Below are 23481 nucleotides of genomic sequence, written 5' to 3'. Positions count from 1 at the left end.
TGTTTGGGACTTTTTTAATCAAGAAAAGGAGAGAAGAGGAAATAAGATGAAACAGGAAGAATGAAGAAATACTGAAAAGGGGAAAGAAGACAGGGGAAGTAGTATAGGAAAAGGCAAAGCATAAGTAGGAAAAAATGCACTGTTGATATACTCCAATTCTGTTTTATTATACTTCCTCAAGTAAAGATGGGAGTTGAGGAGAAGAAGGGTCCTCCAACTGCACTCTCAGGGGAATAGTCAGTAGCTTCTGTCGGAAAGGGAGGAGCTCACTGGCACTTTCCCTTTTCCTGTTATGCCTCCAGAGAGCAGGGCTTACAATCACTGGGAAGGCTGAAGGAGGAAGCTCCAGCCCTCAAGGCAGCCAGGAGGAGCTCTGCCTTGCAGGTAGACCCTGAGGACCTGTCATGGTCTTATCTGTTCAAGGCCAAAGGTGATTTTCCCTTAACAAAAGCAGCAGAGGTCTCACCCAAAAGCAGTGCTAAGGGTCTAGGCAGAGGGGTAAAGCTGTGCTCCTGAGTCAGAGGCAGTCGGGACACTCCAGGCTGCTACACTGCATGTGGCCAGATTTTCTGCTGAGCAGGAGCTGTACATACGGGAAATGCCACAGGGCTTTTCACTTTGGCTGAGCCTCCTGTCAGCTCACTCTCCAACTGTTCAAGCTGTAGACAGAGACTCTCAGACAGAGCTCAGCTTCTGCTCTTTTTAGGTGCTGTAAAGGAGGCCAAAACACTTGAACCTCTGGCGTAATAACCTTCCCTGTAGCTATACACTGATGTCAAATCTGATATTATGATGTCAATGAAAGCTGATAAAAGAAGCTGGGTAGGAAGGAAGGAACCCTAAAATGTTGACATTTATCTTAATGAGAAACTGAATCCATAAAGAACAGCCAGAGCAAGTGATTTTGTAGAGAGAGGTTCTCTTCAGGCTGCTTCTAGCAGACGGTTCCCTCATCATCACGTCTCTGCAGTGTGAAAGCAATGCAAGGCAATGGCAAATTACAATAATCTAACATGGCTGCAGAACTCACTCAGCCTTTTTAATTTTTGCTTTCTAACCATAATGACTGAACAGCCTGAAGGAGATTTCTTTAGCCTACAACCTGGAATTTGGAGCAGCTGTAGCTCGTGTAGCACTGATAGAATCCACAGAACAGATGAATTTGCTTCCCTCTGGCTACATGTTTATTCTAGGTAATTCCACAGGGCAGATTTTAAAAATGTTCATGTCTTAGAAGCTCATGCTAAAAACCCATTCACTTGCACTGAGACTCAGAAAGCAGGTCGCCATTCCCATGGTTATAATTTCAGCACCTCAGACCAGTACCACAGAGGCAGCCTCTAAGGGACAGACACGTCCATTACAAATGAATGGAAATGTCTAAATTCACTTAATTTAGTTTGTAGTCAGCCAAAAGACGGTAAAATCAAACCTGTGCTAAGCTAGGACTGTGAAGCTGGTGGGGAGGAACCACTTTTTATTGGAGGCCAAGCCGTCAAGCTTTCCTAACAACACAGACAGAATGCAAGGTCGAAGAAGTGCCTACAGTGCCAGGTGACACAGTGTAGCAGCTTTGTTGAGAGGAGGCACCTTCTTACACTCCCACATTCAGCAGGATATGGGGGAATCCACAATGCTGTGAACCATCCTGATTGACAAAGGTCCCCCGAGTAGCTTTCAAGGATGAGCCCATCACTATTGCTCTGACTCAAGCAGTCTATCAAACTCAGTGCTAGATGGCAGCTTTGGCTGCACTGCCATCAATACCTCTGTGTAAATTATCACTTAGCCTTCTGCAATTATTTAATGAATTCAGGGGGCAAAGTTGTTCCATTAAGAAAAATGAAATTGCCTCAGAAGTGCATGACTAAGGAGAAACATAAATCTCTCCCAGCAAGCGCATGAACCACTAATGTACTCACTCATCCGGCAGCCGGCAGCCAGCAGCCTCCGTTCAGGAGCAGACAGACCTGGGAGTGATTCTGTCCTTCCTCTCAGGAATCCTCATCTCCCATCTTTTGGACAAGGAGATGTCCTGACTTGGGGCATCCCTTCTGCAGGGCAGGCTGCTGCAACTGGAGCGGCATGGCAGCGAACGGCTGTGAATCCCAGCCAGTTAGGGAAGAAAAAGATTTGTGTTTAGGCTTTGCATAAGTCTGTTCTTTCCATTTGTAATTAAAGTGACATTTTCCCTGCCATCTGTAGGATTTTTTGAGGATGCAGTCGAGTGATCTGTCAACAGCCCAAGTTCCAAGAGGAAACACAGTAAAAAGAGGAAACACAGCCTGCTTCCCTGAGAAGAACCTGAAGAAATGAAAAATGCCAACCCTTGCAAAAAGCGGGCTGTTTGCCCTTGCAAGATCTTGTTACATGAATACTTTTGAAGGGAAATAATATCCTCTAATATTAATTCTTTTGAAGAATTAATCCAAACATTTCACATAGGAAATATGACCTTGAATTAACTAATCCTGTATTAATTACATTTTAATAAAACTGATTTCCTTCATGAGGATTTTTTTTAATAATTGGAAATTGTGTGGTTTTTTTAGTTCACTAGCATTGAAAAAGAACTATTTTCTTTTACATTTATCTCGTTTGCTTTTTTTTTTGAATACTTTTTTTTAATATAGCAACTGGTTTTTGTAGGTCTCATCTGTTGGAAATTGTTAATACCTCTCAGGTTTCAACAACCTGTCAAAACCAAGCACTATCAGAAATATCTATGTCATAATCATCTTTCAGTAAATAATTCAGAGAGTACATAGAGAATTCAGTTGGAAAAGGTTGCAGTTTTAATACTATGCAAATATGCATCCTTTAGGAGTAAAATAAATAGATGAAAACAGGCAAGAGAGGTCAAATAATGAAAAGCCTCTACTAGGAAATGGGCGATGATCCTAAAAACCAGACAATGTATGTTTGTTTTATAAACGTATAGAAGAAGGAAGAAAAAGTATTTTGAAAGCATTTGTATTCTTTTCCAAATAAATTTAGACTTAAGAGGATAGATATTATCAATTTTTGGAGCTAATCACTTTGAATACCTGAACATGGAAGCATTACCTGAATATACATGCTCATCATTTTGGATCCCAAAATCCCATTGCTAAATGTCATACAACAGAGAAGAAAATCCCTACCCTAAAAATATTTCAAAATCTATGTGATACACATTACAGACTGCCCACAGACAAACAGGGACAATGAAGAAGCAATGAGACAGTGCTGATCATCTCAGTGCACTCACACAAGGAGGCAGGAGGGCAGGAAAGAAGGAACTAAAAGCAGATGCACTCACTGATACTGGAAAGTGCAAGTCACAGAAGAAATGTGGGGCAGACAGTAAGAAATCAGGAACTCAGCCCCAAAACAATCTGAGAAGGAGTCAGGGCCACTGGTTTTATAAGCACGTAAGGGCAGTAACATGTACCAGTAAGGGCTAAGACGGACGCAGCCCTGGAGGCTGAAGTCACAGAAGAGTAATGCTGGAAATAAAAGGAAGAAAAGCAAGAAATGGGAAAAGAAAGTTGGAAGGGAGTAGCTGAAAGCTTGGTAGACAACAGCAATACATAAAAGACACAAAGAGATGAATCTCTTTTTTGAGCAGCGCTGCACCTGCTGCAGCCAGGATCAGGGGAGGGAAGGAGCAGGAGCAGAAGCCCACGTGTCTCTCCAGTCACGGACTTGAGACCAACCTCATACTCCATGGAAGGGTAGGAAAAGAGAGCTTCTGCAGACAGAGTATCAGGTGAAGGAATCAGGCATTGCTGAGAGAATGAAATATGCAAAGTTTAGGCATAACTCTCTTTTCCTTTTTATTAATTTATTCTTTTTTTCTTTTAAAGTAAAAAAGAACACACTCCTGAGAAAACAAATAAATTCAAGAACTAAAGAACAACGGTGGAAGAGGGGCGAGCTGAAGATTATCTATAACAATGGCAAAATTGTATAGAGTTTCCTGGATGAAGAAAGGAGAATCACTTTAACAGTCATCAAACGGATATTTGGCTCAAGACGTTACCATCATTTGCCAATTCAGCAAATACATTTGTCAGGTTTTCATAGAGGAACAAAGACACATTTAACAGCAAAAGTTAAAAACAGAGGAGCAGCAGAGGCACAGATGGGATGGGATTGTTGAAAATCCCCTTTGATCAGTAACCCTAGGGATGAACTTGCAGTATTCCTCATCTATTTCTTGTAAGGGATAACAGTTTAAAATGAAGAAAGGGATCACAAATGCTTTACTACATCCCAAGAGTAGCACCATGGGAGGATGAAAAGAGAATGAGCTAACCCAATTTGGAACTCCTGTTTTCTCTGCTGCAAGTAATGACAAATCACCTACAATTCCGAAAGCAGAAAACCTGAAAGTACCCAATCTGCAAAATCAAAAAAAAAAAACCAACCTACCCCAAAATAAAAACATAAGGTATTGTGGGATAACCAAGCACCCAGACACAGTGAGAACCTGTCACTAGTGTGTTATGAACTCTTATGACTGGATTAACCTTAGAAAGCATAAGGATATTATATGTTAGCTTCACGCATTTCAAGAAGAGGGAGATTGACATCACTATCAAAATAAGTTGTTCCAGTACTCCTCTGTCCATTTATTTTCTTTTCCACGTTGCTCCTTCCTCAGTATAAACTCAGTACAAGCACTCATACAGCTGCATACCTAGACCAGATGAGGAAACTGAGGAAACAGGTTTTCTGTTTGCAGTAGTTGTTGTCTCCCAGCTGGGTTCTCCCTAAGGCCACAACAACTCCTGTGCAGCTCCGTGGCATGGGAGTAATCAGCTGGGAGTGAAACCTCTGCCTTCAGTGACAGTGCCAGGTAACATCAGTGACCCTGGAACCGTGGCCTTCAAAGGTCTTGCCTGAAACAAGTTCCTAACACAGAAACTGCCAGGAGCTCCTGCCACGAGCATAACTGTGCAGTGGAACGACACCGCACCAGCTGGGTGCTCGGAAATATGTGATGTGTGCCAGGAGGCAGGACCAAGGCAGTTCGTAGGTGAATGCATTCAGCGTGTCCTTCTCTCCCGCTGCAAAGCTGGAGTTTCACTCTCTAGGTGTGCACTGTCATTATGTTCCCAGGGTCGTGGTCACACATGAAATTTTGTACCCCAAAACCTAGATCGTACTGCCAAGTATTTTCAAATGCAGCTCTAATCGAGAAATCACAAATGTGCGTTGTTGAGTAAAAGTCTGTCCTTCTATAAGTATTTCATGTTTAAACAAAGATACCTTACTCAACAGGAAGAATACATTGAAAATTCACTTTAATACATGTTTATTGGTGTCCTGCACTTTCAGTGTAGGAGGTTGGAGATGTAATAAAAAAGTTTCAAAATTTATTGATTCCATTTCATTTAAATCACTCTAAACAACCAGTGCTTTAGAGTTCAGAGAATTAATGTTTACTGTCCGTTAACAAGCAAAATTTTAATATTACTTTTTTTGAGTTCGCTTAGAACTCCTCTTTTAAAATTCTTCAGATACATTCCTCATCGTAAACAATACATTTTAATCTGTGTCACAATCAACATTGATAAGGCCTTCTTAACCATTTTTATACCACCTCCACTGTTACTTCATTGCAAAACACAATCTTATTTCATACTATAAATACCCATCCATGCACAAAACACAGGGGCCAGAAGTTACACATTAATATTTCATGTAGGCTTCCAAGTCTTCCTTTACCCTCTGCAGGTTTATGGTACACTTAAAAAGATATCTTTAGACTTGGTCTACTTGGTCTTAAAATACAAATATACAATATCCATAAGCATAAAAAAGTAAAGCTAGATGGCCTTACCATTTGTTATGAACTGCTAAAATCTTATACATGTACAATATAGCAACATGCTGATTAATATACATATTAGTTAAATACACCAACCAATAATGGGGATGTGGCCAAGCTTTTTTGTTTTGTTTTCAAAAAGAAATTGTTCATATACAAATAAAAAATTTTTAATTTAAACTCATATGGACTACCTGAACCACACGGACATCTGTAAGCCCTACTGAGATATTCAGGTCAAACTGGGACAAAGCTTGCTGATTCATTTGAAAGGGAAGACAACTCCTCACGGGTAATACCCACGGTGTGCTGTTCCCAAGAGAATGCAAATTTACCAGCATTCACATTTTCAGGTCTAGAACACTAATTTTTGCATCTTACATAGCAGTTTATATTTTTTGTATCTATTCATCAGCCTCTATCAGAAACAGTTCAGTACCTTGACATTGTCATAGATTTTTCTAAATAAGTAGATATACAGTACAAAGTGTAGATAGTGAAACAAATAAGCACATATATACAGTCTTTGAAAGGCATTTTTGTGACCAGTTTAGCAGTGTTTATAGAAAATATTTAAGATAGTCACATTCTGCTGATACCACTGTATTGCAAACTGTCAAGCCACATTTCTTATATTAAACTTGTACTGCATTGTATATTGTACAACAGAGAACAATCATTCTTCAGGTGTGACACAATGAAAAAAAAAAAAATCACTCTACTGAGTAAGGTAACCAGCACAGGGCTTAATTTTCCTGAGGTTTGTAAGAATTTTTTAAACAAAAATCACAGTGACCAGGCTAAACTGCAAACATACTGTTAAGTTTTAAATATACAGTTTATACATAAGTTCTGTGCATGGTCGACTCAACTGTGTGTGTTCATGCTGACGTTTCCTTTAAATGACTCGCCACTGCATAATACTTGTATCTTTTCCGCCTGTGGAGATGAGATGGGTGTCTTCACAGAGAAAATCTACATTAGTTACATGACTACTATGTCCACCGTACACATGGCTTGGAGCCTAGAAAACACCACATTAGTGAGAATATAAGCTGTCATCAAAACATCTCGTTATAACATTCATACAACAATGAAACCAAGGCATCGCATCATTCTCTTACACTATTTTAATATTAAATTAACTTTTAAATTTAATTGCTGTCTCAACCAACCTTAAAAAAAAATCCCTTAGACATCTGAATATTCCCATTCTTCCTGTTTTGATGTGGTTGGGGTGGTTTTTTGTACATAGGAAAGCCACATTTTAATGCACTTGTGCAAATTACAAGAGTAAGTTTTTGGGAAATACCTTACCCTAAACTGAGAGCAGGGATATGAGAAGAGATGTACTTTGCCAAAATCATCCCCTGTTGATAGCAGTTTTCTCCCATGTGATCGACAGACAGCGTTGATATCTGTTCCATCTGAACCTTCAGGCCATACACCTGAAACACAGAGGGACTAATTAAAGGGTTTTATAATGGAAATAAAATTGACAGTTTAAGCTTCTGTTGAAATATTAATAAAGGATTACTTGTTTAAAGAAAAGAAAAAAGAAAAAAGCTATAAAAATAACTGCATCTGAGCCAGGATGTGTACTTCAGTACACCAGCAAAAGTCTAGATCCTAATAGGAAACCAAACACATAAAAAATACTTTATTTCCTCTAGTCAGCAAAGTGCTTTTTACTCTGAAAAAAAAGAATTCTGCTGAAGTACAGTCATGTGCCTGAGCCTGAAAGAATTTTCATACTGTTATGTAGAAAAATAAGTTACTGCTTTTATTTTCCCTTCTGCTTATGTATGAGCTAACATACTTCCTTCATATTACTGTAGTCTAAAAAACATACACATGTATGATCCAAAGGACTTTCTTCATATTACTAAAAGTCTCAAACCTCTGAAATCAGATGTTATATAGTTTAAATTATTTATTAACAGATCTCTTGAAAAGAAACTGAACCTACTTTAAAGTTTTTAAATGCTTTTGTTTTACTCTAAGTACTTCTCTTTCCTCACATTCTCTACTCCTTGCTGTTCTTGCACAAAGTGGTGTTCTAAAATTAAACTGCAGGATCATCAGCGCAAAGACCAAATCTGTGCACCACATCTTTAAGGCCTCTGAATACTTGCCTGCAATAAATTGTAATGTTACTAAAATCCATCCAGTTACTGAAATGTCAGGTTTTTGTATGCAGTACTGTGGCCTGCTTTTTTAATGATTTTTGTAATTTAGATTTCATCTAATCCCTACTTAACATAAACGATACCAAACTTTCAGAGACCCTTTCAACAGCACTACAAGGAGGTGATTCCATGTCTTTACAAATTGGAATTACAAATTGCTGTAAATAAAATACAAAGTACTGATTTGTAGACTGCCCTTAACTTTCCTGATGTGTGTGGAAACATCTCTTTGCTAGTTCAGGGCTAGTAAAAAAGAGGCTCAAAGTAATGGAAAGTGCAAAGAAGAAACAACGATAATTGCTACTTGTGGAATTATGAATATGCAGAACAAAGAGACACAGAAAAGCTGTTTTAAATATCTGCCTTGACAAAAAGGAGGCTGTATGAATATCAAATGCTAGCTGAAAAGATGTAGGAGTCTTCCCAAGAGGTCACTGTGACAAGCTGGAGATAACCCTAAAGGCAGTGGTTAAAGAAACAAGATTGCCATTTTGAAATGAAGAAAGGAGGACAGCAGGGTTTTTCTTCAAAACTTTGTGCTCTTTCAAAATTTATCCCAGTGCCTCACTGCTAGTTTTTATGAATACGCAAATTGAATCCCCCTTGCTGAAAAATCAGTCTTTTTCTTTTCCCCATCCTCTGCAGACATGTAACGAGACAATTTCCTTTCTCTCACTTGAGGATTCATGCCATGCCTTTTTTCCTACTCTTCTCTAAAATTCATTCACTACATCTCTTCTCCCAGCACAATATTTAGATGAATAATTATTCTTTCTAGTCAGCACGTTATCTGTTTGTCCAAAGTGCAAAAACCAGAAGCAGCCATTCCAGCGGTGACTGAAGCAGATACTGATAAATGGATGACTGCTTCACATTTTGCATGGCATCCTTTTCATTACACATCCCACTAATGCATCTTCCTTTCCTACAACAGCATAATGCTGTTGACTCATGTTCAGTGTGTATGCAAGAGTAATCTGATCTTTCTGTGCAGATCTACTCTCCTGTCTGCTCTCATCCATTCTGTGTTTGTACAACTGGGTTCTGCCGTTCTTGTGTGGAACCTCCTATTTGGCTCTATTGAATTGCCTTTTTTCATACCACTCCTGTATTTCTCAAGACAACTTCCTAATCCTGCAGCTTCATACCACCTACAAACTATACTTGCTGGTTTATGATAGGCTATTAATAAATATATTCAAACAAACATAATATTCCATTTACAGTGTTCTAGCCATTTTTGAACCCAATCAGCTTGATACAGCATCTTAGATTTCTTCTGTTCCTGTCCTTCACCTCAAACACCAATTTTTTTCAAAACTGGGCATGTGCAATGAACACTTGGTTGTGTACCCAGCAACACAGGGCTCTTGAAAGAGTATATAGATCATTAAGTGTTAAGTCTTTGCTCCTTCACATTTGCATTTGTATTACACATTTGTATCACTAAAATATACTCCCTCAAACACACTTCATTACATGCTGTTGATTTTCAGTTGAATCATCTCTAAACACTTCCAGACTGACTAATCTGTTCCCATGCTCAAAGACAGGTGTTCAACAGACCAATGTTCATTTCCCCCCCCTCCCCGCATTGGTTATGCTGATCTGTGATTGCTATGCAGAGTTTGTGATTTTTATGGGGTTCTACTAGAGTGAGAAAATACCCCTAGTTTCAGTCAGCCAGTATCTACTGAAAAATCAATATACTAGAAGCTTCACATCCTGGATGCTGTGATCCTTGCTTCTGTGTCCAGTGGGGAAATCCCAGAAAACATGTGAAGACTGTTCTAACTGGCTGCTATGAGGCCCTAAAGTTCTGAACAGTAAGAGTGACTTCCAATATTAACAGACTGGTTTCCAACTTCTAATTTATGAGCTTCTTCACTTTATTATTCTAGCCACTAACTTTGCACTTTATCCTTTACATATGGGCTCTGAAGGTAGATATATGACCTGCAGATACCGCATTCATGCCTCTCAAATATTTCAGTACTTTGCCCATTCTCTGTGAGGTCCTGAAAATAAATACTAATGGTCTCAAGATTACATTAACCAGTTATTCTTACAGATACAAGAAGGTTGCTCATCTGTTGCAAGGCATGGGGAAAACCCCTCTCAGGTGTGACCTGCCTCTCTCCTCTGACTCTCTGTGCACCAAAAGCAGCCCTATATTCTACTGGCACTATATTTCGCATGAATCCGAATCAAAAAGTGAGGAATACTCACATAAAGTGTTTAGTATCTCAGAGTACCTGAAGCTGTGATGCAAAAACATTGTAGCTCTGTAACTATGTGTCAGGTGTACTCAAACCCCAGAAACATGTTAATAGTTCCATAAGGGCCTCTAACCCTTACATGGAAAGTACATCATGCCAATATGCAGCCAATCTTCCAGGATTTCCTTTCACCAAATCTGCATACTGTAGTGACATGTAAGCACTGCTTGTCAGTCAAATGATAGAAAATTTGCATGTGTTTTCCCAGCATACTGCTACTGCCATACCATCTTTAGGTTCTGAAAACATGTCCTTTCTGGCTGCCTTCAAGCACATCACTGCATCTATTCTACTTGAAACATGGGTGTAAATCTTCCTTGCTAACTGTTTATACTCTTCTCTGAACTTTTACCATGGCTTCCTATTTTCTCTTGAGGACTCAAGAATTTGAAGCTTCTCATACTCAACTTTTGTAACAATCTATCTAGTTCTGCACACATTGTGGAATGAGTACAAAGCTCTAGACTACACTGGGGAAAGTGGATCCTTCAAAACCGGCAGAAGACAAGTCTGATGAAAACAAATCATGCTGATTTTGTTATGTTTTCCTTCTTGAATTCCTTTCACCTGATTTAATTGCTACAGATTCTATCAAAATACATGATAAATTCTTAATGAGGGAGATTGTCATCCATTTTGTGCTTGCACAGTAACTAAAGCAAATGAAACCATTTCTGGTAAAGGGATTTCACCCAGTAACTGTCTAAATACACATCAATTCCATAGAACTGGTGCTTTAAATTAAAAATGACGAGAAGCTGCTCTAATGTGACAGAAAGGGCAGTGTGTGATTTCTTCCTTGTCTCCCACTTATGCTGTAATTTAATATTTGTACTTGAAGCTAGCAAGAATATCAAACCAGCATCTTTCTGGATTGAAATAAGAAGACAGATTGTAATAAAAATGGCATAACAGAAGTTCTCTATTTTTCCCTGAATTATGAATAGTCATGTTTCATAAGCAAAAGTTGGCAATCCAAGTGTTTCTAATAAGAAGAATGGTAAGAGCTTGTAAGAGGCTTACAATACTTACCAAAAACATGGAATCCTAAAGTACAGGTGTAAGTGGCCCATTCTATATCTCTAGTTGTTTCAACACTCACGACTTGTTTACAAGCAGAGGGGATCCCTACAAAAGAAAAAAACCCCACATGATTTTTCATTCTCAAATTTTATAGATTTTTGATTGCACCAGATGAATTAAAACATATGGTCGATCTTGGCAGTTATACAGTCTCATTTAAATTTTAAATCTGTGTCAGACTGCCTGAACTTTGCACAAAAGCACTAAATATAATTCTTACTCACAGTATAAGATTTCATAGTCTCCTGAATTAGACACAAGATATTGTGAATTAACAGACCAATCCAGATGAGTAATGAAGCTGGAATGACCCTACAAAGAGAAAAAATATTGTATTAGCTGCACCAAGAGAATGTCTCAATGTGACAGTATTAATATAGTGCTACAAAACACACTTAAGGTGTTAATACTGAACCATGAGAAAAAGGTTACTTACTGAACATTTGCCAATTCTAGTGTACTTTCTTCCATTTTCACTAACACCATATATATAAATACAGTTGTCATGGGAACCTATTGCCAAGAAGTTTCCATCTATAAACACAAAAGTGAACTGCAATTATTCCCATAACAAAGAACTCAAGCTAATTTTTAAAAGTTTATATGTCACAGAAAGAGGAACTGTTCTTAAAGACCTTGGTACTGAAAAATGAAAAAATGGATTTCTGTTTTTTCTTTTTCAGTTGCATATTGGTGCATCTTTCAAGACTACAAACCAGCAAACTTATGCAGCAAATATTACTGCTAAAAACACATGACACTTCTGTAGGCAGCTACAGTCCATTTAGGGATAACCTGATTGCAACAACCTGAGGAGTTAAATATTTTCTTTTTTTTTCCCCCCCCCAGAGAAACCATACTGAACATGTCGGGCAGGGAGGGAGGGGAAAGAAAACTGGAGCTTACGGCACCGCCCATCCAGTGTTGCCAATGTTTCATGGCATATTAATTTTCAACTTCAGTATGGCAAGCAGGGAAATATTTTAAAACGAACCGGCCCCTAATTTAATTTAATAAAAAAATTCAACGCCTTTATTTTTACCCAGTAAATAAATGCTCTCAAACCTGGTGAGTAACGCATTACAGACAGCTGTTCATTTCCATCTGTGTGTACAGTGACCAAGTCTTTTGTTTCTGTGTCAAACACAAACCACCTGTTGTAAATACAGAAAGAGGCCAATAAATCATTCCATAAGGAATTTAAATCTACTGTAATCTTGACCAACTTTTCTTCTGTCAAAATAGCATAAGTTTTACACCAAGAAAAGAAAAACAGCAACTGCTACTCAGTTTGGTCTATTTTTACTTTAACACAAGGATAGTTTCCTTCCTATCATTTTTAACCAAAACAAGAAAATGAGCAAGCATTGACCTGATATCAACCTTCAGATTTTAGTGTGTTTTACTATGTGTCATGCATCAGAATAATGTAAGCATTGCTTATAATGACCCTTTCCTTTAATGACCCTCTTCTATGCTATGCTGATATTTAAATGGATGCCTATATTAAATCCTAGAGCAAAAGAAAACACAAGCAAGATTCAGGACCATTCTCTTCTGATAGATGAATTAGATTTATTAATTAATTTATTTTAAAGTGAAATTTTAATTATTTTTTTGTTAATTTAATTAATTTTTAATTTAAAAATTAATTTGTGGAAACATGTGGAAAGGACAAAGATAAAATTTGCATTTCAATACTTGCATCAGATTACTAAAGACAAAGAAAATATTCCTCTCAAAGCTTCTCCTTTTGATTTTCTTTTTTTGGTAAATAAAGTAAATTCAGTAACAAATCCTTTATTTAGGATTGATATACAGTCTGAGATAATCTTGGCTCATAACCTACAAGCTTCCTGTATGTTCTCAGTTAAGTGGAACTGTTTTCAGTATCAACAGCCAAGTCTGCCCTCAAGTGACACTACAGGAGAGGAGGAAGTTAGGCAAAGGCACTCCCTCCTATGACAGACAACCATGGACAAACCCAGCGTCTGCCACTGACCCACTAAATAACCAAGGGCTCAACCTGCCATGTAAAATGGAGATACCAAACTTTGCCTCAGTTTTCTCTGTCTTGTTTGCACCTCACACAGAACAAACCTCTCAATATGCATTTTTACACCATGGCTAGTGCAGTGGAACATTCATCGAATTTTTGGTTGCCACTGCATTAAGGATCATGAACCATTTGCTACATTTTCCAGCACACAGAATTTTTCAATGTGATTTCCTCCACGCTGCCTTAAAGGCCTCAGAGAAAACCTCTATCCACACCTGCAAAATTAACTCACAATCTCAGATTCCTCCTTCAGCCTCTCCTTTGCCCTGATGGACACAAAGATTTAACATTTAGGTCACTGGTATGGTGACAGTACCTCCCAGACATGGTCCCTCTGCCAAGCTAGACTTCCTGCCCTCTCCAAATCTACCTCCTCCCACTGACCTTACATTGTCACCCTCCCAGGGCAGAAAACATCTCTTTGTTCATGCAACACTCAGCTAACACAGGGTTTGTCAGCATTAAGGCAATATAAATAAATTTCACTCTGGAATTGACTAGAAATCAATAGGGAATGAAGATATGTCATGCATACATCTGCATAATAACAAGAACATGAACTTGGACATGAGCTGGAAAAATCAGCGTTAGTTGGTGCCCAGGGTGCAGCTCTGCACATCTTACCTTCCAGTCAGCGTCCCTACTGCAACAACAGATGCTGAAGGATGAAAACCTGAAGACTGTGCTGGATCCTAAAATGTTTCAGAAAGAAGAACACTTTTTTACCAGTCCAAGTTATCAAGTTATAACAAAACCACAGTTCAATTATCTGCCTCAGGAACAATCTCTTGTTGATATTTTGGGGTTGTTTTTTCTCTTTTTTTTTTCAATATAAACTTGAGGGGAAAAAAGTAGTTTTAACTAATTGAAATATTATCCAATAAACTTTTTTCCCTCTATACAAGACCACTTTTTTCTCTTCTGCACTATCTAAAAATAACTTGGCAAGTGATTTCATAACAATAACATCAGCAACGGCAGCTTCCCAACAAATCACAAACAAGTAAGAGATAAAAATAACTTCTTAAACTAGAGCTGACCTAAGAATTAAGTATCAAAACTGAAGTTTACCTACGGTCTAAAAGGACAAGCAAGCGCATTGTTCAACAAAGGTAAGTGGCATTTTGCATGGAGGGGTAAAGCATAACTTCTATGCACACCAGCACCCTTTTCCAACACCTGCCAAGTTGCAGTTTAGTGGGAGATTAAGGGCAGAAACTGGGTTTCTTATTTTGATTTGTAATTTCAAAACATTTTACTTTGTTTAGTGCATTATTGTGGAGACAGGTAGAATTCCAGTGTTTTTCTTGCAAGTTAAACATATGCCTAAAAACCAAGGTAAGCGTTTTCTTTCTAATACTTGTTCAGTTAAGAATGAGCTTCAGAACTCTTCAGATTATAGCAGAAAATACCAAAGTAATTTTAAAATGTAAGCAAAAACCCCCAGTCTAGTGACAAATCTCACAGAAATGCTTACAGGCTTGATTTTCTGTATTTTAAAACAGTATCACATCATAGCTATTTTAGTAAACTTGTTGACATTTTTAGTAATTGGTAATTACTATCCCTAAAGGCTAGGTGTAAAGGATATTCTCATTAATTTTAATCAAGTGACTAATTTAAAAGACTTTACTAACTCTAAAGAAATTCCAGAGAAACGTTGAGATCCAGGATTCCTAAAACGTGTGTTCTAAAACATCCCAGTATTCCAGAAAGGATAATTTTCAAATTATATTTTCAAAGCATAATTTCATAGTAAATGCTAAAATATTCTACTGAATAAATCAGAGGTTCGAACAGTGAATTTAATCCGAGCAGTAACTTGTACTCATAGCTACATTAAAAGGCTTTTACACAGATCGCTTGACAAAAATAGGTTAACAAGAAACAATTTATTTTTTTCGAGATAATCTAGATCACTGATCTATGAAACAGTCTGAGACATTTCAAAGAGATAATAAGGAGATTATTGTAAAAACTGACAATAGGAATCATGTCTTAATGAATTGGTGTGTACTTGGAGGGGAAAAGAAATAAACTTATCTCTTGTTTAATACTCCCACTGCTGTTGCCATCAATCTTTTCAAAATAATCAAGGTAAACTAAGCTGTTTCTTAAACGTTTCAGTAACGACAGTTTCTTAGGGAGTCTTATACTTGCAAAACTGCAGCTAAATATTAATTGAAGCTCACTGTAAGTCATAATCAGCTAAATTCCTGCTCTGTTTTTCAGAGGAAAATTATGTCCTTTTTGAAGTTGATGATTGCTTAAGTAACTTTATTTCAGAGGTAGTAGCTCATCTGATTAATAGATTTGCTCCTAATCCCCATATTGTACTTATCTCCACTAATGATGTTTCACTATCCTCCCACACTTCTAAATGCTCTTGTCTTTACACTGCAAGAGAGCAAAGTGCCAAATTTTGCACTTTTCTTCATGACTATAGGCCCTCCTCAGTATATCCTTCCTGTAATGAGAAACATATTAGAAGTACTAACTTATTCTCTCAGTATTTTTGGAAGTGTATACAAATATACAAAAACACACACCCTTACACTAAGCACAGAATCACCTGCAATTAAATCACGTGATGATTTTTTCCAACAAAAAAGAAATGCATTAGAAAAGCATAAAAAATTGTACCTATGATTTTACCCTCCACTTCGGGTTACTTATAAATCAGACTTGCATAAAATCGGCTGTGCATCATAATCAAATTAATTTCAAAAAACCCAAACAAACAACCACCCTGAAGATCAGAAAGGTTTACATAAAAGTTATCAGTTGTGTCATTGTCATTCTGAATTGCATGTGAAGGATTTCTGCAATCCAGTGTGTTCATACTCCACACTGTACGGAATACAGTACACTGCTATTGCTGCATTTCAAAACTAAAAAAGACACAGATTTATCTTTTTTTTAGAGAGACTATCAAGACAGATGCAGGAAAATGGTTTATAACTTGCTCACTGATTTTTAAAAATATATTATATTGTTAAAGTTTGTAGCCTAAATGTGCTGCTATTTATTTGATTTATCATCTTGGTGACAGTTCAAGAGATTTGCAAGCACATTCAGATTTTGGTGCATCTCAGGGTTCGATCATTCTCCTGAGGCCCACCTATCTAGAGTATCTCAAAGGACTGAAGGGGAGAGAGCTTATTTTTAAATCCAAATCATATTAACATATCTTAAACTCTAAAATTACTAGGAAATAGGAAAATGCAATCATCTGCCTGCTTCTCAGGCCACATACTTAGCATTATTGATGTCTTTTTTTTTTTTAATTAAAAGAAATACCTATATTTTCCTTTATTTTAATTTCTGAGACTAGTGGACAATCTATCTTTATAACCGAGACACTGAACTGTGAAAATACAGCTCCATCTCTGGGGCAGTGGAACTGTTGTTTTCTTCTCTCCAATCAATTTGGAAGTCAAGAAAAATATGGGCCTTAGAACATATGACCTTGGTTACAAAGAATAAATTCCAACTTCCACATTCACCAAGCAAGTATGATTTAACAAGAGCATACAACTGGAGAAGGATACCTTGAGGGACAAGTTGGCAAAAGCAATTCTGTTAAGAATTCAACCTGATGCAAGAATATTCACTTATTGCAGATGTGTTATATTCAAGAAGTCTGATCAATACTAGCTTTAAGTTAAAGTGTTATGTAGGCCTGAAAACAAAAAGCCTTTTTATAAAAAAAGTTGTATAATAAAGTTTTTCAAAACTTCATGTAAACTGAAAGGGATTATTTACTATATGACAAAGAAAAAACTTTAGTCAGCAACATGAGGATTGTCTCTAAGTTACTACCTACAGTTTGATTTGCAAACCTGGGTATTTGGTACATATCTACACCAGGTGCTGTTTTCTTTTCCTTGTAGTAACTTTTGAACTTTTCCACTGTATAGAGGGCAGATAAAAAGATTCAGAAATAACTTGGTTATTATGATCAGTACATGTACCTCCAAAAAAACATGCTCACACATCTATTAAGAAAATGTAAAGAGAAGAATGTTTGAAAGAAGGAGATAGTGGCATCTCAGAGAGATAAAAGCACTGTCTCTAGAAGATAAGCAAATGCCTTCTTATGGATAAACAATTAGAAGACTGATCAGGTGTCCAAAAAACGTACTCTAAAAATCAGTTCCTGGTGATGTATATAGTAAGCAAGATCACTTGTCACCACAAAGTCATCAGGAGTTTGCAGATGCACAGAGTGCCTAAGTACAGTTCATAACTGAGCCTCCACTCAGGATTCCTGCAATACCTAAATGCCAAGTTTCACACCAGAGATAGAAAGGGAAATTCTAAACATTTGTTTATTTGTGAACCAGATGTATAAAAATGCTAATAAATTACAGGAAATAATGATACCCTCAGAACATTCTTTTCCTTCTTTATTCCGACTACCATGCTCAAGATAGGGGTAGTAGTACTAATCCTGACAGAATTACTTTTAAATGATAAATATTGCCCAGATTTACATTTGTGGCTCTCTTCCTAGTAAAAAAAAATATAAATGTCAACACCACTGTACACTTTTATATGATATAGCACACAGATTCATATAGACTAGGGTTTTAAATTCTTGTTTTTAAGAGTTTTACATCCAATTTCAAAAAGAAGATAGTTTTAATCAATAATGTCAAGAAAAACCAGAATTCCTATACTACATATAGAGAAGAATTACAGAATTTCTATAACAGGAGAGCTGTGTTCAATAAATTTATACCTCTATAATCTTGTCCCAGATAGGATGATGGGTGGTAGCATCCCAGAGAGTAATGTGTTTGTCATGTCCACATGTGAAGAACTGAGGTTTAGAGGAATGGACTGCAAGTCCCCAGAGCTCATCAGTGTGACCCTAGACAAGCAAAAATGTTTCTTGACAAGAAGGACAGACCATCAAAACTAAACATGTTTAAACACTATTAAAATGACCAAACTATGTATTAAAGCATTAAAAAAAAAAGTTAGTTCTAGATAGATACATATTTATAATGTTATTTATTGCCAAAGGCACTGTAATAATAAATCAATAGATGCACATTTATGAAACTTAACTTTAAGCAATATCTTCACTGCTATTACACACCTAGAAATGCTCTTGTAAGGCAACCCAGCTTACCTGGGTAATTGGGAAAAAATCTCCTGATAATGTGCCCTGTAGGACAAAGTTTCTAGTGGTTCCTATTAATACAACGTCCCCTTTTCCCTCTGCTACTGTTCTTATTGGACCAAACTGCTCTGGAATCTGTGGTCATAACAGACAAAAGGACAAGTAAGTCAGACAATCTGTCAAGTGTTGCTAATTTTAAAGACACATGGCCTAGCAAATGTGTTTTAATAAATCTTGCGCAGAGAAGGAATTAAATAGATGAATATGTGTGCCTGATTTGCAAAACTTTAAAACAACTTGCATCAGCTCAGTAACTGTTTTTATAACACTACAAGACAAGACATCCTTATCTAAAGAACACTCCATTTGTACAGATAAACCAAGTATTTCAACAAACAGAAAAGGTTCCTTCGTGCTGTGTTAACTTAATCTTATTTAATTGCAGCTCTGATATCAGACTAAGCATTTCCACTCAGAGCACTTTCTTGGAATGAATGTTTCTTTAATTGCAGCCTGGGTTCTGAAAGAGTCAGTGCATATCTCCAATATACTGTTCAAGGTAAGGTGTAAAATAACAAGGAATACCAGAGTATAAACAAATAAGAAAAAAAGGACACCAGAGTTATTAACAGCACAATAAGCACACCTTGTACTGTGTTAAAAATTAATTACAAAAACTCACATGCCATTCCAGGTGCATATATATTTGCAAAATTTAATATTATGTAGTAGAGTTGAAACCTTTCCTCAGTTTTATATGCTGATTGCTCTTACACTCAGTATGTAAACAGACATGTAGTTCTGTCCAAACAAATTCTGCTTTTAAGTTCCTACATAGTAAGTGGGTTAATTTCCAGATTTTTTTAATTATATACAAAAGCCAACAACATCAACCAAGAAATTAATGAAAAACTCTGAGTACTAAAACACCCACAAAATCATCATATCATTTTGGGAAAGAGAAAACTACAAAAATATTTTAATACTGTAATACTCTGAAGTAAAAAATTACTTTAAATTGTTAATTGCAAAGAAAGGAATAAACAATATGAAAAGATACGAATACAAGATTCGCTTTCCACTTACAACAGAACTTTAAAAGGAAATATTATGTTAATGAATAGTCAGTCACAAGAATGACCTGATGGCTCAAATGATATTGCATTTTAACACTGGTTTGCATTCCCTCAGAATACATAGCCATAAGAAAAAAAAATGATTATAAAAAGCCGTGTTTAGAAGACAGCTAGAATTTCATTTTGAGTAGCAGAATAATTTCAAGATAGGCAACATCACCTCGGTTTTGTGAATTTTTTGGTAATTTCCATTCCAAGATATCAGCTTTCGGTCTTTTCCACCTCCTGATACCAACGTGCCATCTCGCAGCATACACAGCGCAAATATCCCACCCTCGTGTGCCCCTTGAACTGCATGGCTTATTCTGTTGGTACCTGGGCAGAAGGAGAAAAGACATCACTACTGAAATACCTGGCTTAATAGCTCGTCCCCCCCCAGGTTTTTTGCTCTATTTCTCTACTACCTTTCAAGAATTATATTTAAACAATGGTAAAAGTGTTGGATGAAAACACACAAAAGCACAGAAGAGACTGAATTAGTACATCTTAGGATATATTCCCCTGTCTCAAAAATGAAAAGAAACATACTCAGTCTAGCTCAAAGTAAAATAGGTTCATTTAAACTTTTCATGAGAGTTTAAGCCAAATTATTTGACATCACATTTGATGTAGTAGCACTACATACCTTATCAACAAAGAAATCATAACCCAGTCACTTGCCATCCTGCAAGGACATTCCACAGTCTCCAGACACTGAACTTGGACTAAAATCTAACTAAGCTACAGATCCTGGTACATCTGGTAGAATGTCCTGAATCACCCTCCAAAAGACCTTGTACTTTATTGGTGAACTTGGCTTCTTCAAGTACTTTCTTAGACTCAAAACAGCCTCAGAAACAACTACATTAGATTAAGTATCTCTAATTTGATGAAGCATTATTATTATGAAGTACAGAGAAATGATTATTACTATTACTATTGCTATTACTGAAATGTCCACCTTGCATCAAAGCTTGGCTAACCTGATGTATAGCACAAGTGAGGGGCTGATACAAGTTAGGATGAAACAACTGCCTTTTCCTTTATGAATCCCATTTGCTTTCACCCACATCTGTGGATATAATGTGTCAGGTACAATTGATGTCTACTAGGAGAAGTTTTTGCTGAGGGTATTCTGACCTGGTAGAAGCAGCCCTCACTTGAACATAGAGCTCCGAGTCAAAAGTAATGAAGACATAGAAAGTACGCTGTACTAGGAGAGAAAAACAACAACAACAACATTTTTGCCCAACCCAAAAGAGCTGGCAGAAGGTGAGGAGAACTTGAGCACACTGAGAATTCCCTTTCATTCCTGGGAGAAAGGGCAGAAGAGGCTCCTTGCAGTCTACCGGCATGACGGCAAACTGGCCCCTGAGCGGTGCAATGACTCTGCCATGCCAGCAGCTGCCACTATCTCCCTTGTCTCTTGGCAGTCCAAAATAACAGCAAAGAACAGGGAGATGGGACTATGCAATGTCTAAAATGAAGGAAAAGAGGTTTGTGTCTTGTTTTAAATTACCTTAGGAAAAGGGAAGGGGAAATAAAAGAGAAGCCGACTTACAAACACCATATCCACCCCTTTCCTCAAAAGCAGTGTAGTGGTCAAAAGCACAAGGAGAGAACTGGCTAAAAGTCCTTGGATGAAAAAGAAGTCTGCAAAAACAGTTCAGTAAGGCTCAACTGTGTAACTGATTCACTGGGTTGTCTTCCGGGTCTTATACTCTTCAAATATCTTGGGAGAAAGCACTGAGTAAATAAGAAGCAGCTGTCATTCATCTCCCTTCTTTCTTTTCTAATAAAGCCTCCTTCAAGGGATTCTCCTTATTCCTATGCATGGCATATCATGCACTAAGCAAATGATTAGGATGTTGCTGCTGTTTGCCCTCTGGCAGGCACTGCCTTCTGCTACCTAAAAAAAAAAGTCTCTTCTTACTAGAAAGTGCTTTTTTAAGAATTTCTTCCTATTCATCTGTTCTTTCAAAATAAAGCTGAGGAATTCAATTAGATCTGAATATATTTAACTTGACTTCCTAGGAAAACAAATAAAGCTATTTGTTGTCTTATTAAAAGTGTATGTCAACAGGCATAATTTCTGCAAACAGTAGAATGACAGGATAGGAGACTGGAGATCATCAGTTACATTAATAATGTTTCTTTCTATCACATTCATTAGGAAAAGAATTTTTCCTGCTATTTCTTACATCAGTAAAATGCTGGCATAGCTCTGTGATTCAGTATTTAACCATAGGGAACACATTCTATAGAATTTTTTGCTCTAGCAGTTAGGTATTGATGTTCTTTAGGTTCTTGTAGAAAAGAATCCAGGCACAATCTGCTGGATTAGACTTGGGAAAGAATTCGAGATAAAACAAAATTTATTCTTCTTAAAACGAACTGCTACACTCCTGTAAAATTTCACAGTGTTTAATATTAAGATGGAAGTTAATAGTGAAGTTTTATCTTACCTTTCCCCCATACCAAAATGTTTCCACTTGAGTCTCCTGTAATAGTATCACCATTTTCAGAAAAGGTCACACACAGGACAAACTTTGGCTTCTCTTGTTTCTGCGTGGTTATGAAAAATATACACTCACAGCAACACACAACCCATTCATTTTAACTGTATGCATTTGAGTAATTTAGTTTAGTCTTATACAGCTCTATTATTACTTGAATATGTATACAGGAGTTAAACACATTCCTGTGGTCTAAACAGTTAATCTGTGCAAGGGCAAAAAGGTTGGTGGCCCAATCCTGCAATCTTTAACTGCAAGTTGGGGACAGAGTGAGAAGGCCTGTCAACATTTAACACAAGACCAGGAACGCTCTGAGATAAACCAAATCCCCCAACTACCACATAATTCCAAATACTTTAAGTATTTAGAAATGGACTAAGACGCAAACAAGCTTTATTATTATAATTTTTAACTCCAAAGTTTCTAGGAGAAAAAAATATCACTAGAGAGTTTGGCTATAGTGTAAGATTTATGAAATCATCTTGTGAAAGAGTCCCAGGGTTCAGTAATGGAAATGTTGCTTTGAGACCCTGCATTCAAGATAGTGATAGCAACAAAACAATGAAATGTATAAGGGAACAAAAAATTCAGGAGCATCTAAGGATATTATTTGCATTCCTTGTCGACAACCTGTGTGTATGACCTCTTCCTCCCTCAAACTAAGAACTATTCTCAACTAGGGCCACCACACTTCTCCGTCTGCAACAACCATCAAGAGTAACAGAGCTAAAACAGAGGGACAAATTTGCCCAAGCAGCTTAGGAGTTAAAAATGCATGGAAAAATAAAATGTAACAGAATTTAAATGCATCATCTCAGCATCTCCTCCTGATTTCACACAAAGTATATTAACTGAGATTGCAAAAAAGTTGTTTTGGCTACACTTGTGAGCCATGACTCCACAAGCAGCTACCTAAGCCCTAGTGGAGTTACCATAAACATCTGTCATTTGTGCATGCAGCTGCTGTAGACCTTAGTCTGTATTTAAGAACAAAACCATACCAAATCTTGAAATAAAAATTATATTTTCCAAATAGTGTATTTGAATTACATATATGTATGTATTTGAGCAGAACAGAGGAAAAGAGAAGACTGATATGCACATTTTATGGGGTTTTGCAAATATTTCCTTTAACAAAATAATAAAAAACCCCTCCAGTATATATCACTCTCTCTGTTTCTGCTTTTATTTTTTTTTGTTTGTTTGTTTGGTTTGGTCTTTTGTTTTTGTTTTGTTTTTTTTTTCTGTTTTTTTTTTTTTTTTTTTTTTGCTTTGGTTTTTTAACCTGAGG

General features: G+C 37.0%; 1 protein-coding gene across 11 annotated transcripts in view; it reads right to left on the bottom strand.

Moving 5' to 3' along the window:
• Positions 1-5274: 5274 nt before the first annotated feature.
• The window catches only part of EML1 (EMAP like 1), an 81512-nt gene continuing 63305 nt past the window's right edge, over positions 5275-23481 (bottom strand). For all 11 annotated transcript variants that reach the window (XM_032690349.1, XM_032690344.1, XM_032690345.1 and 8 more), the window contains 11 exons: positions 22140-22239; positions 19856-20010; positions 18569-18694; positions 18173-18304; positions 14053-14120; positions 12435-12523; positions 11806-11903; positions 11594-11681; positions 11319-11414; positions 7136-7266; positions 5275-6842 (listed from right to left, as the gene is read on the bottom strand). In XM_032690349.1, coding sequence (XP_032546240.1) covers positions 6717-6842; positions 7136-7266; positions 11319-11414; positions 11594-11681; positions 11806-11903; positions 12435-12523; positions 14053-14120; positions 18173-18304; positions 18569-18694; positions 19856-20010; positions 22140-22239 — 1209 coding nt within the window. In that variant the 3' untranslated portion in view covers positions 5275-6716. The remainder of the gene's footprint in view (positions 6843-7135; positions 7267-11318; positions 11415-11593; positions 11682-11805; positions 11904-12434; positions 12524-14052; positions 14121-18172; positions 18305-18568; positions 18695-19855; positions 20011-22139; positions 22240-23481) is intronic.

Source organism: Chiroxiphia lanceolata, chromosome 6, assembly GCF_009829145.1.
Source record: "Chiroxiphia lanceolata isolate bChiLan1 chromosome 6, bChiLan1.pri, whole genome shotgun sequence".
Taxonomy (NCBI): Eukaryota; Metazoa; Chordata; class Aves; order Passeriformes; family Pipridae; genus Chiroxiphia; species Chiroxiphia lanceolata.
Note: the sequence above shows the minus strand (reverse complement) of the source record. Positions and strands in the feature narration are given on the sequence as shown.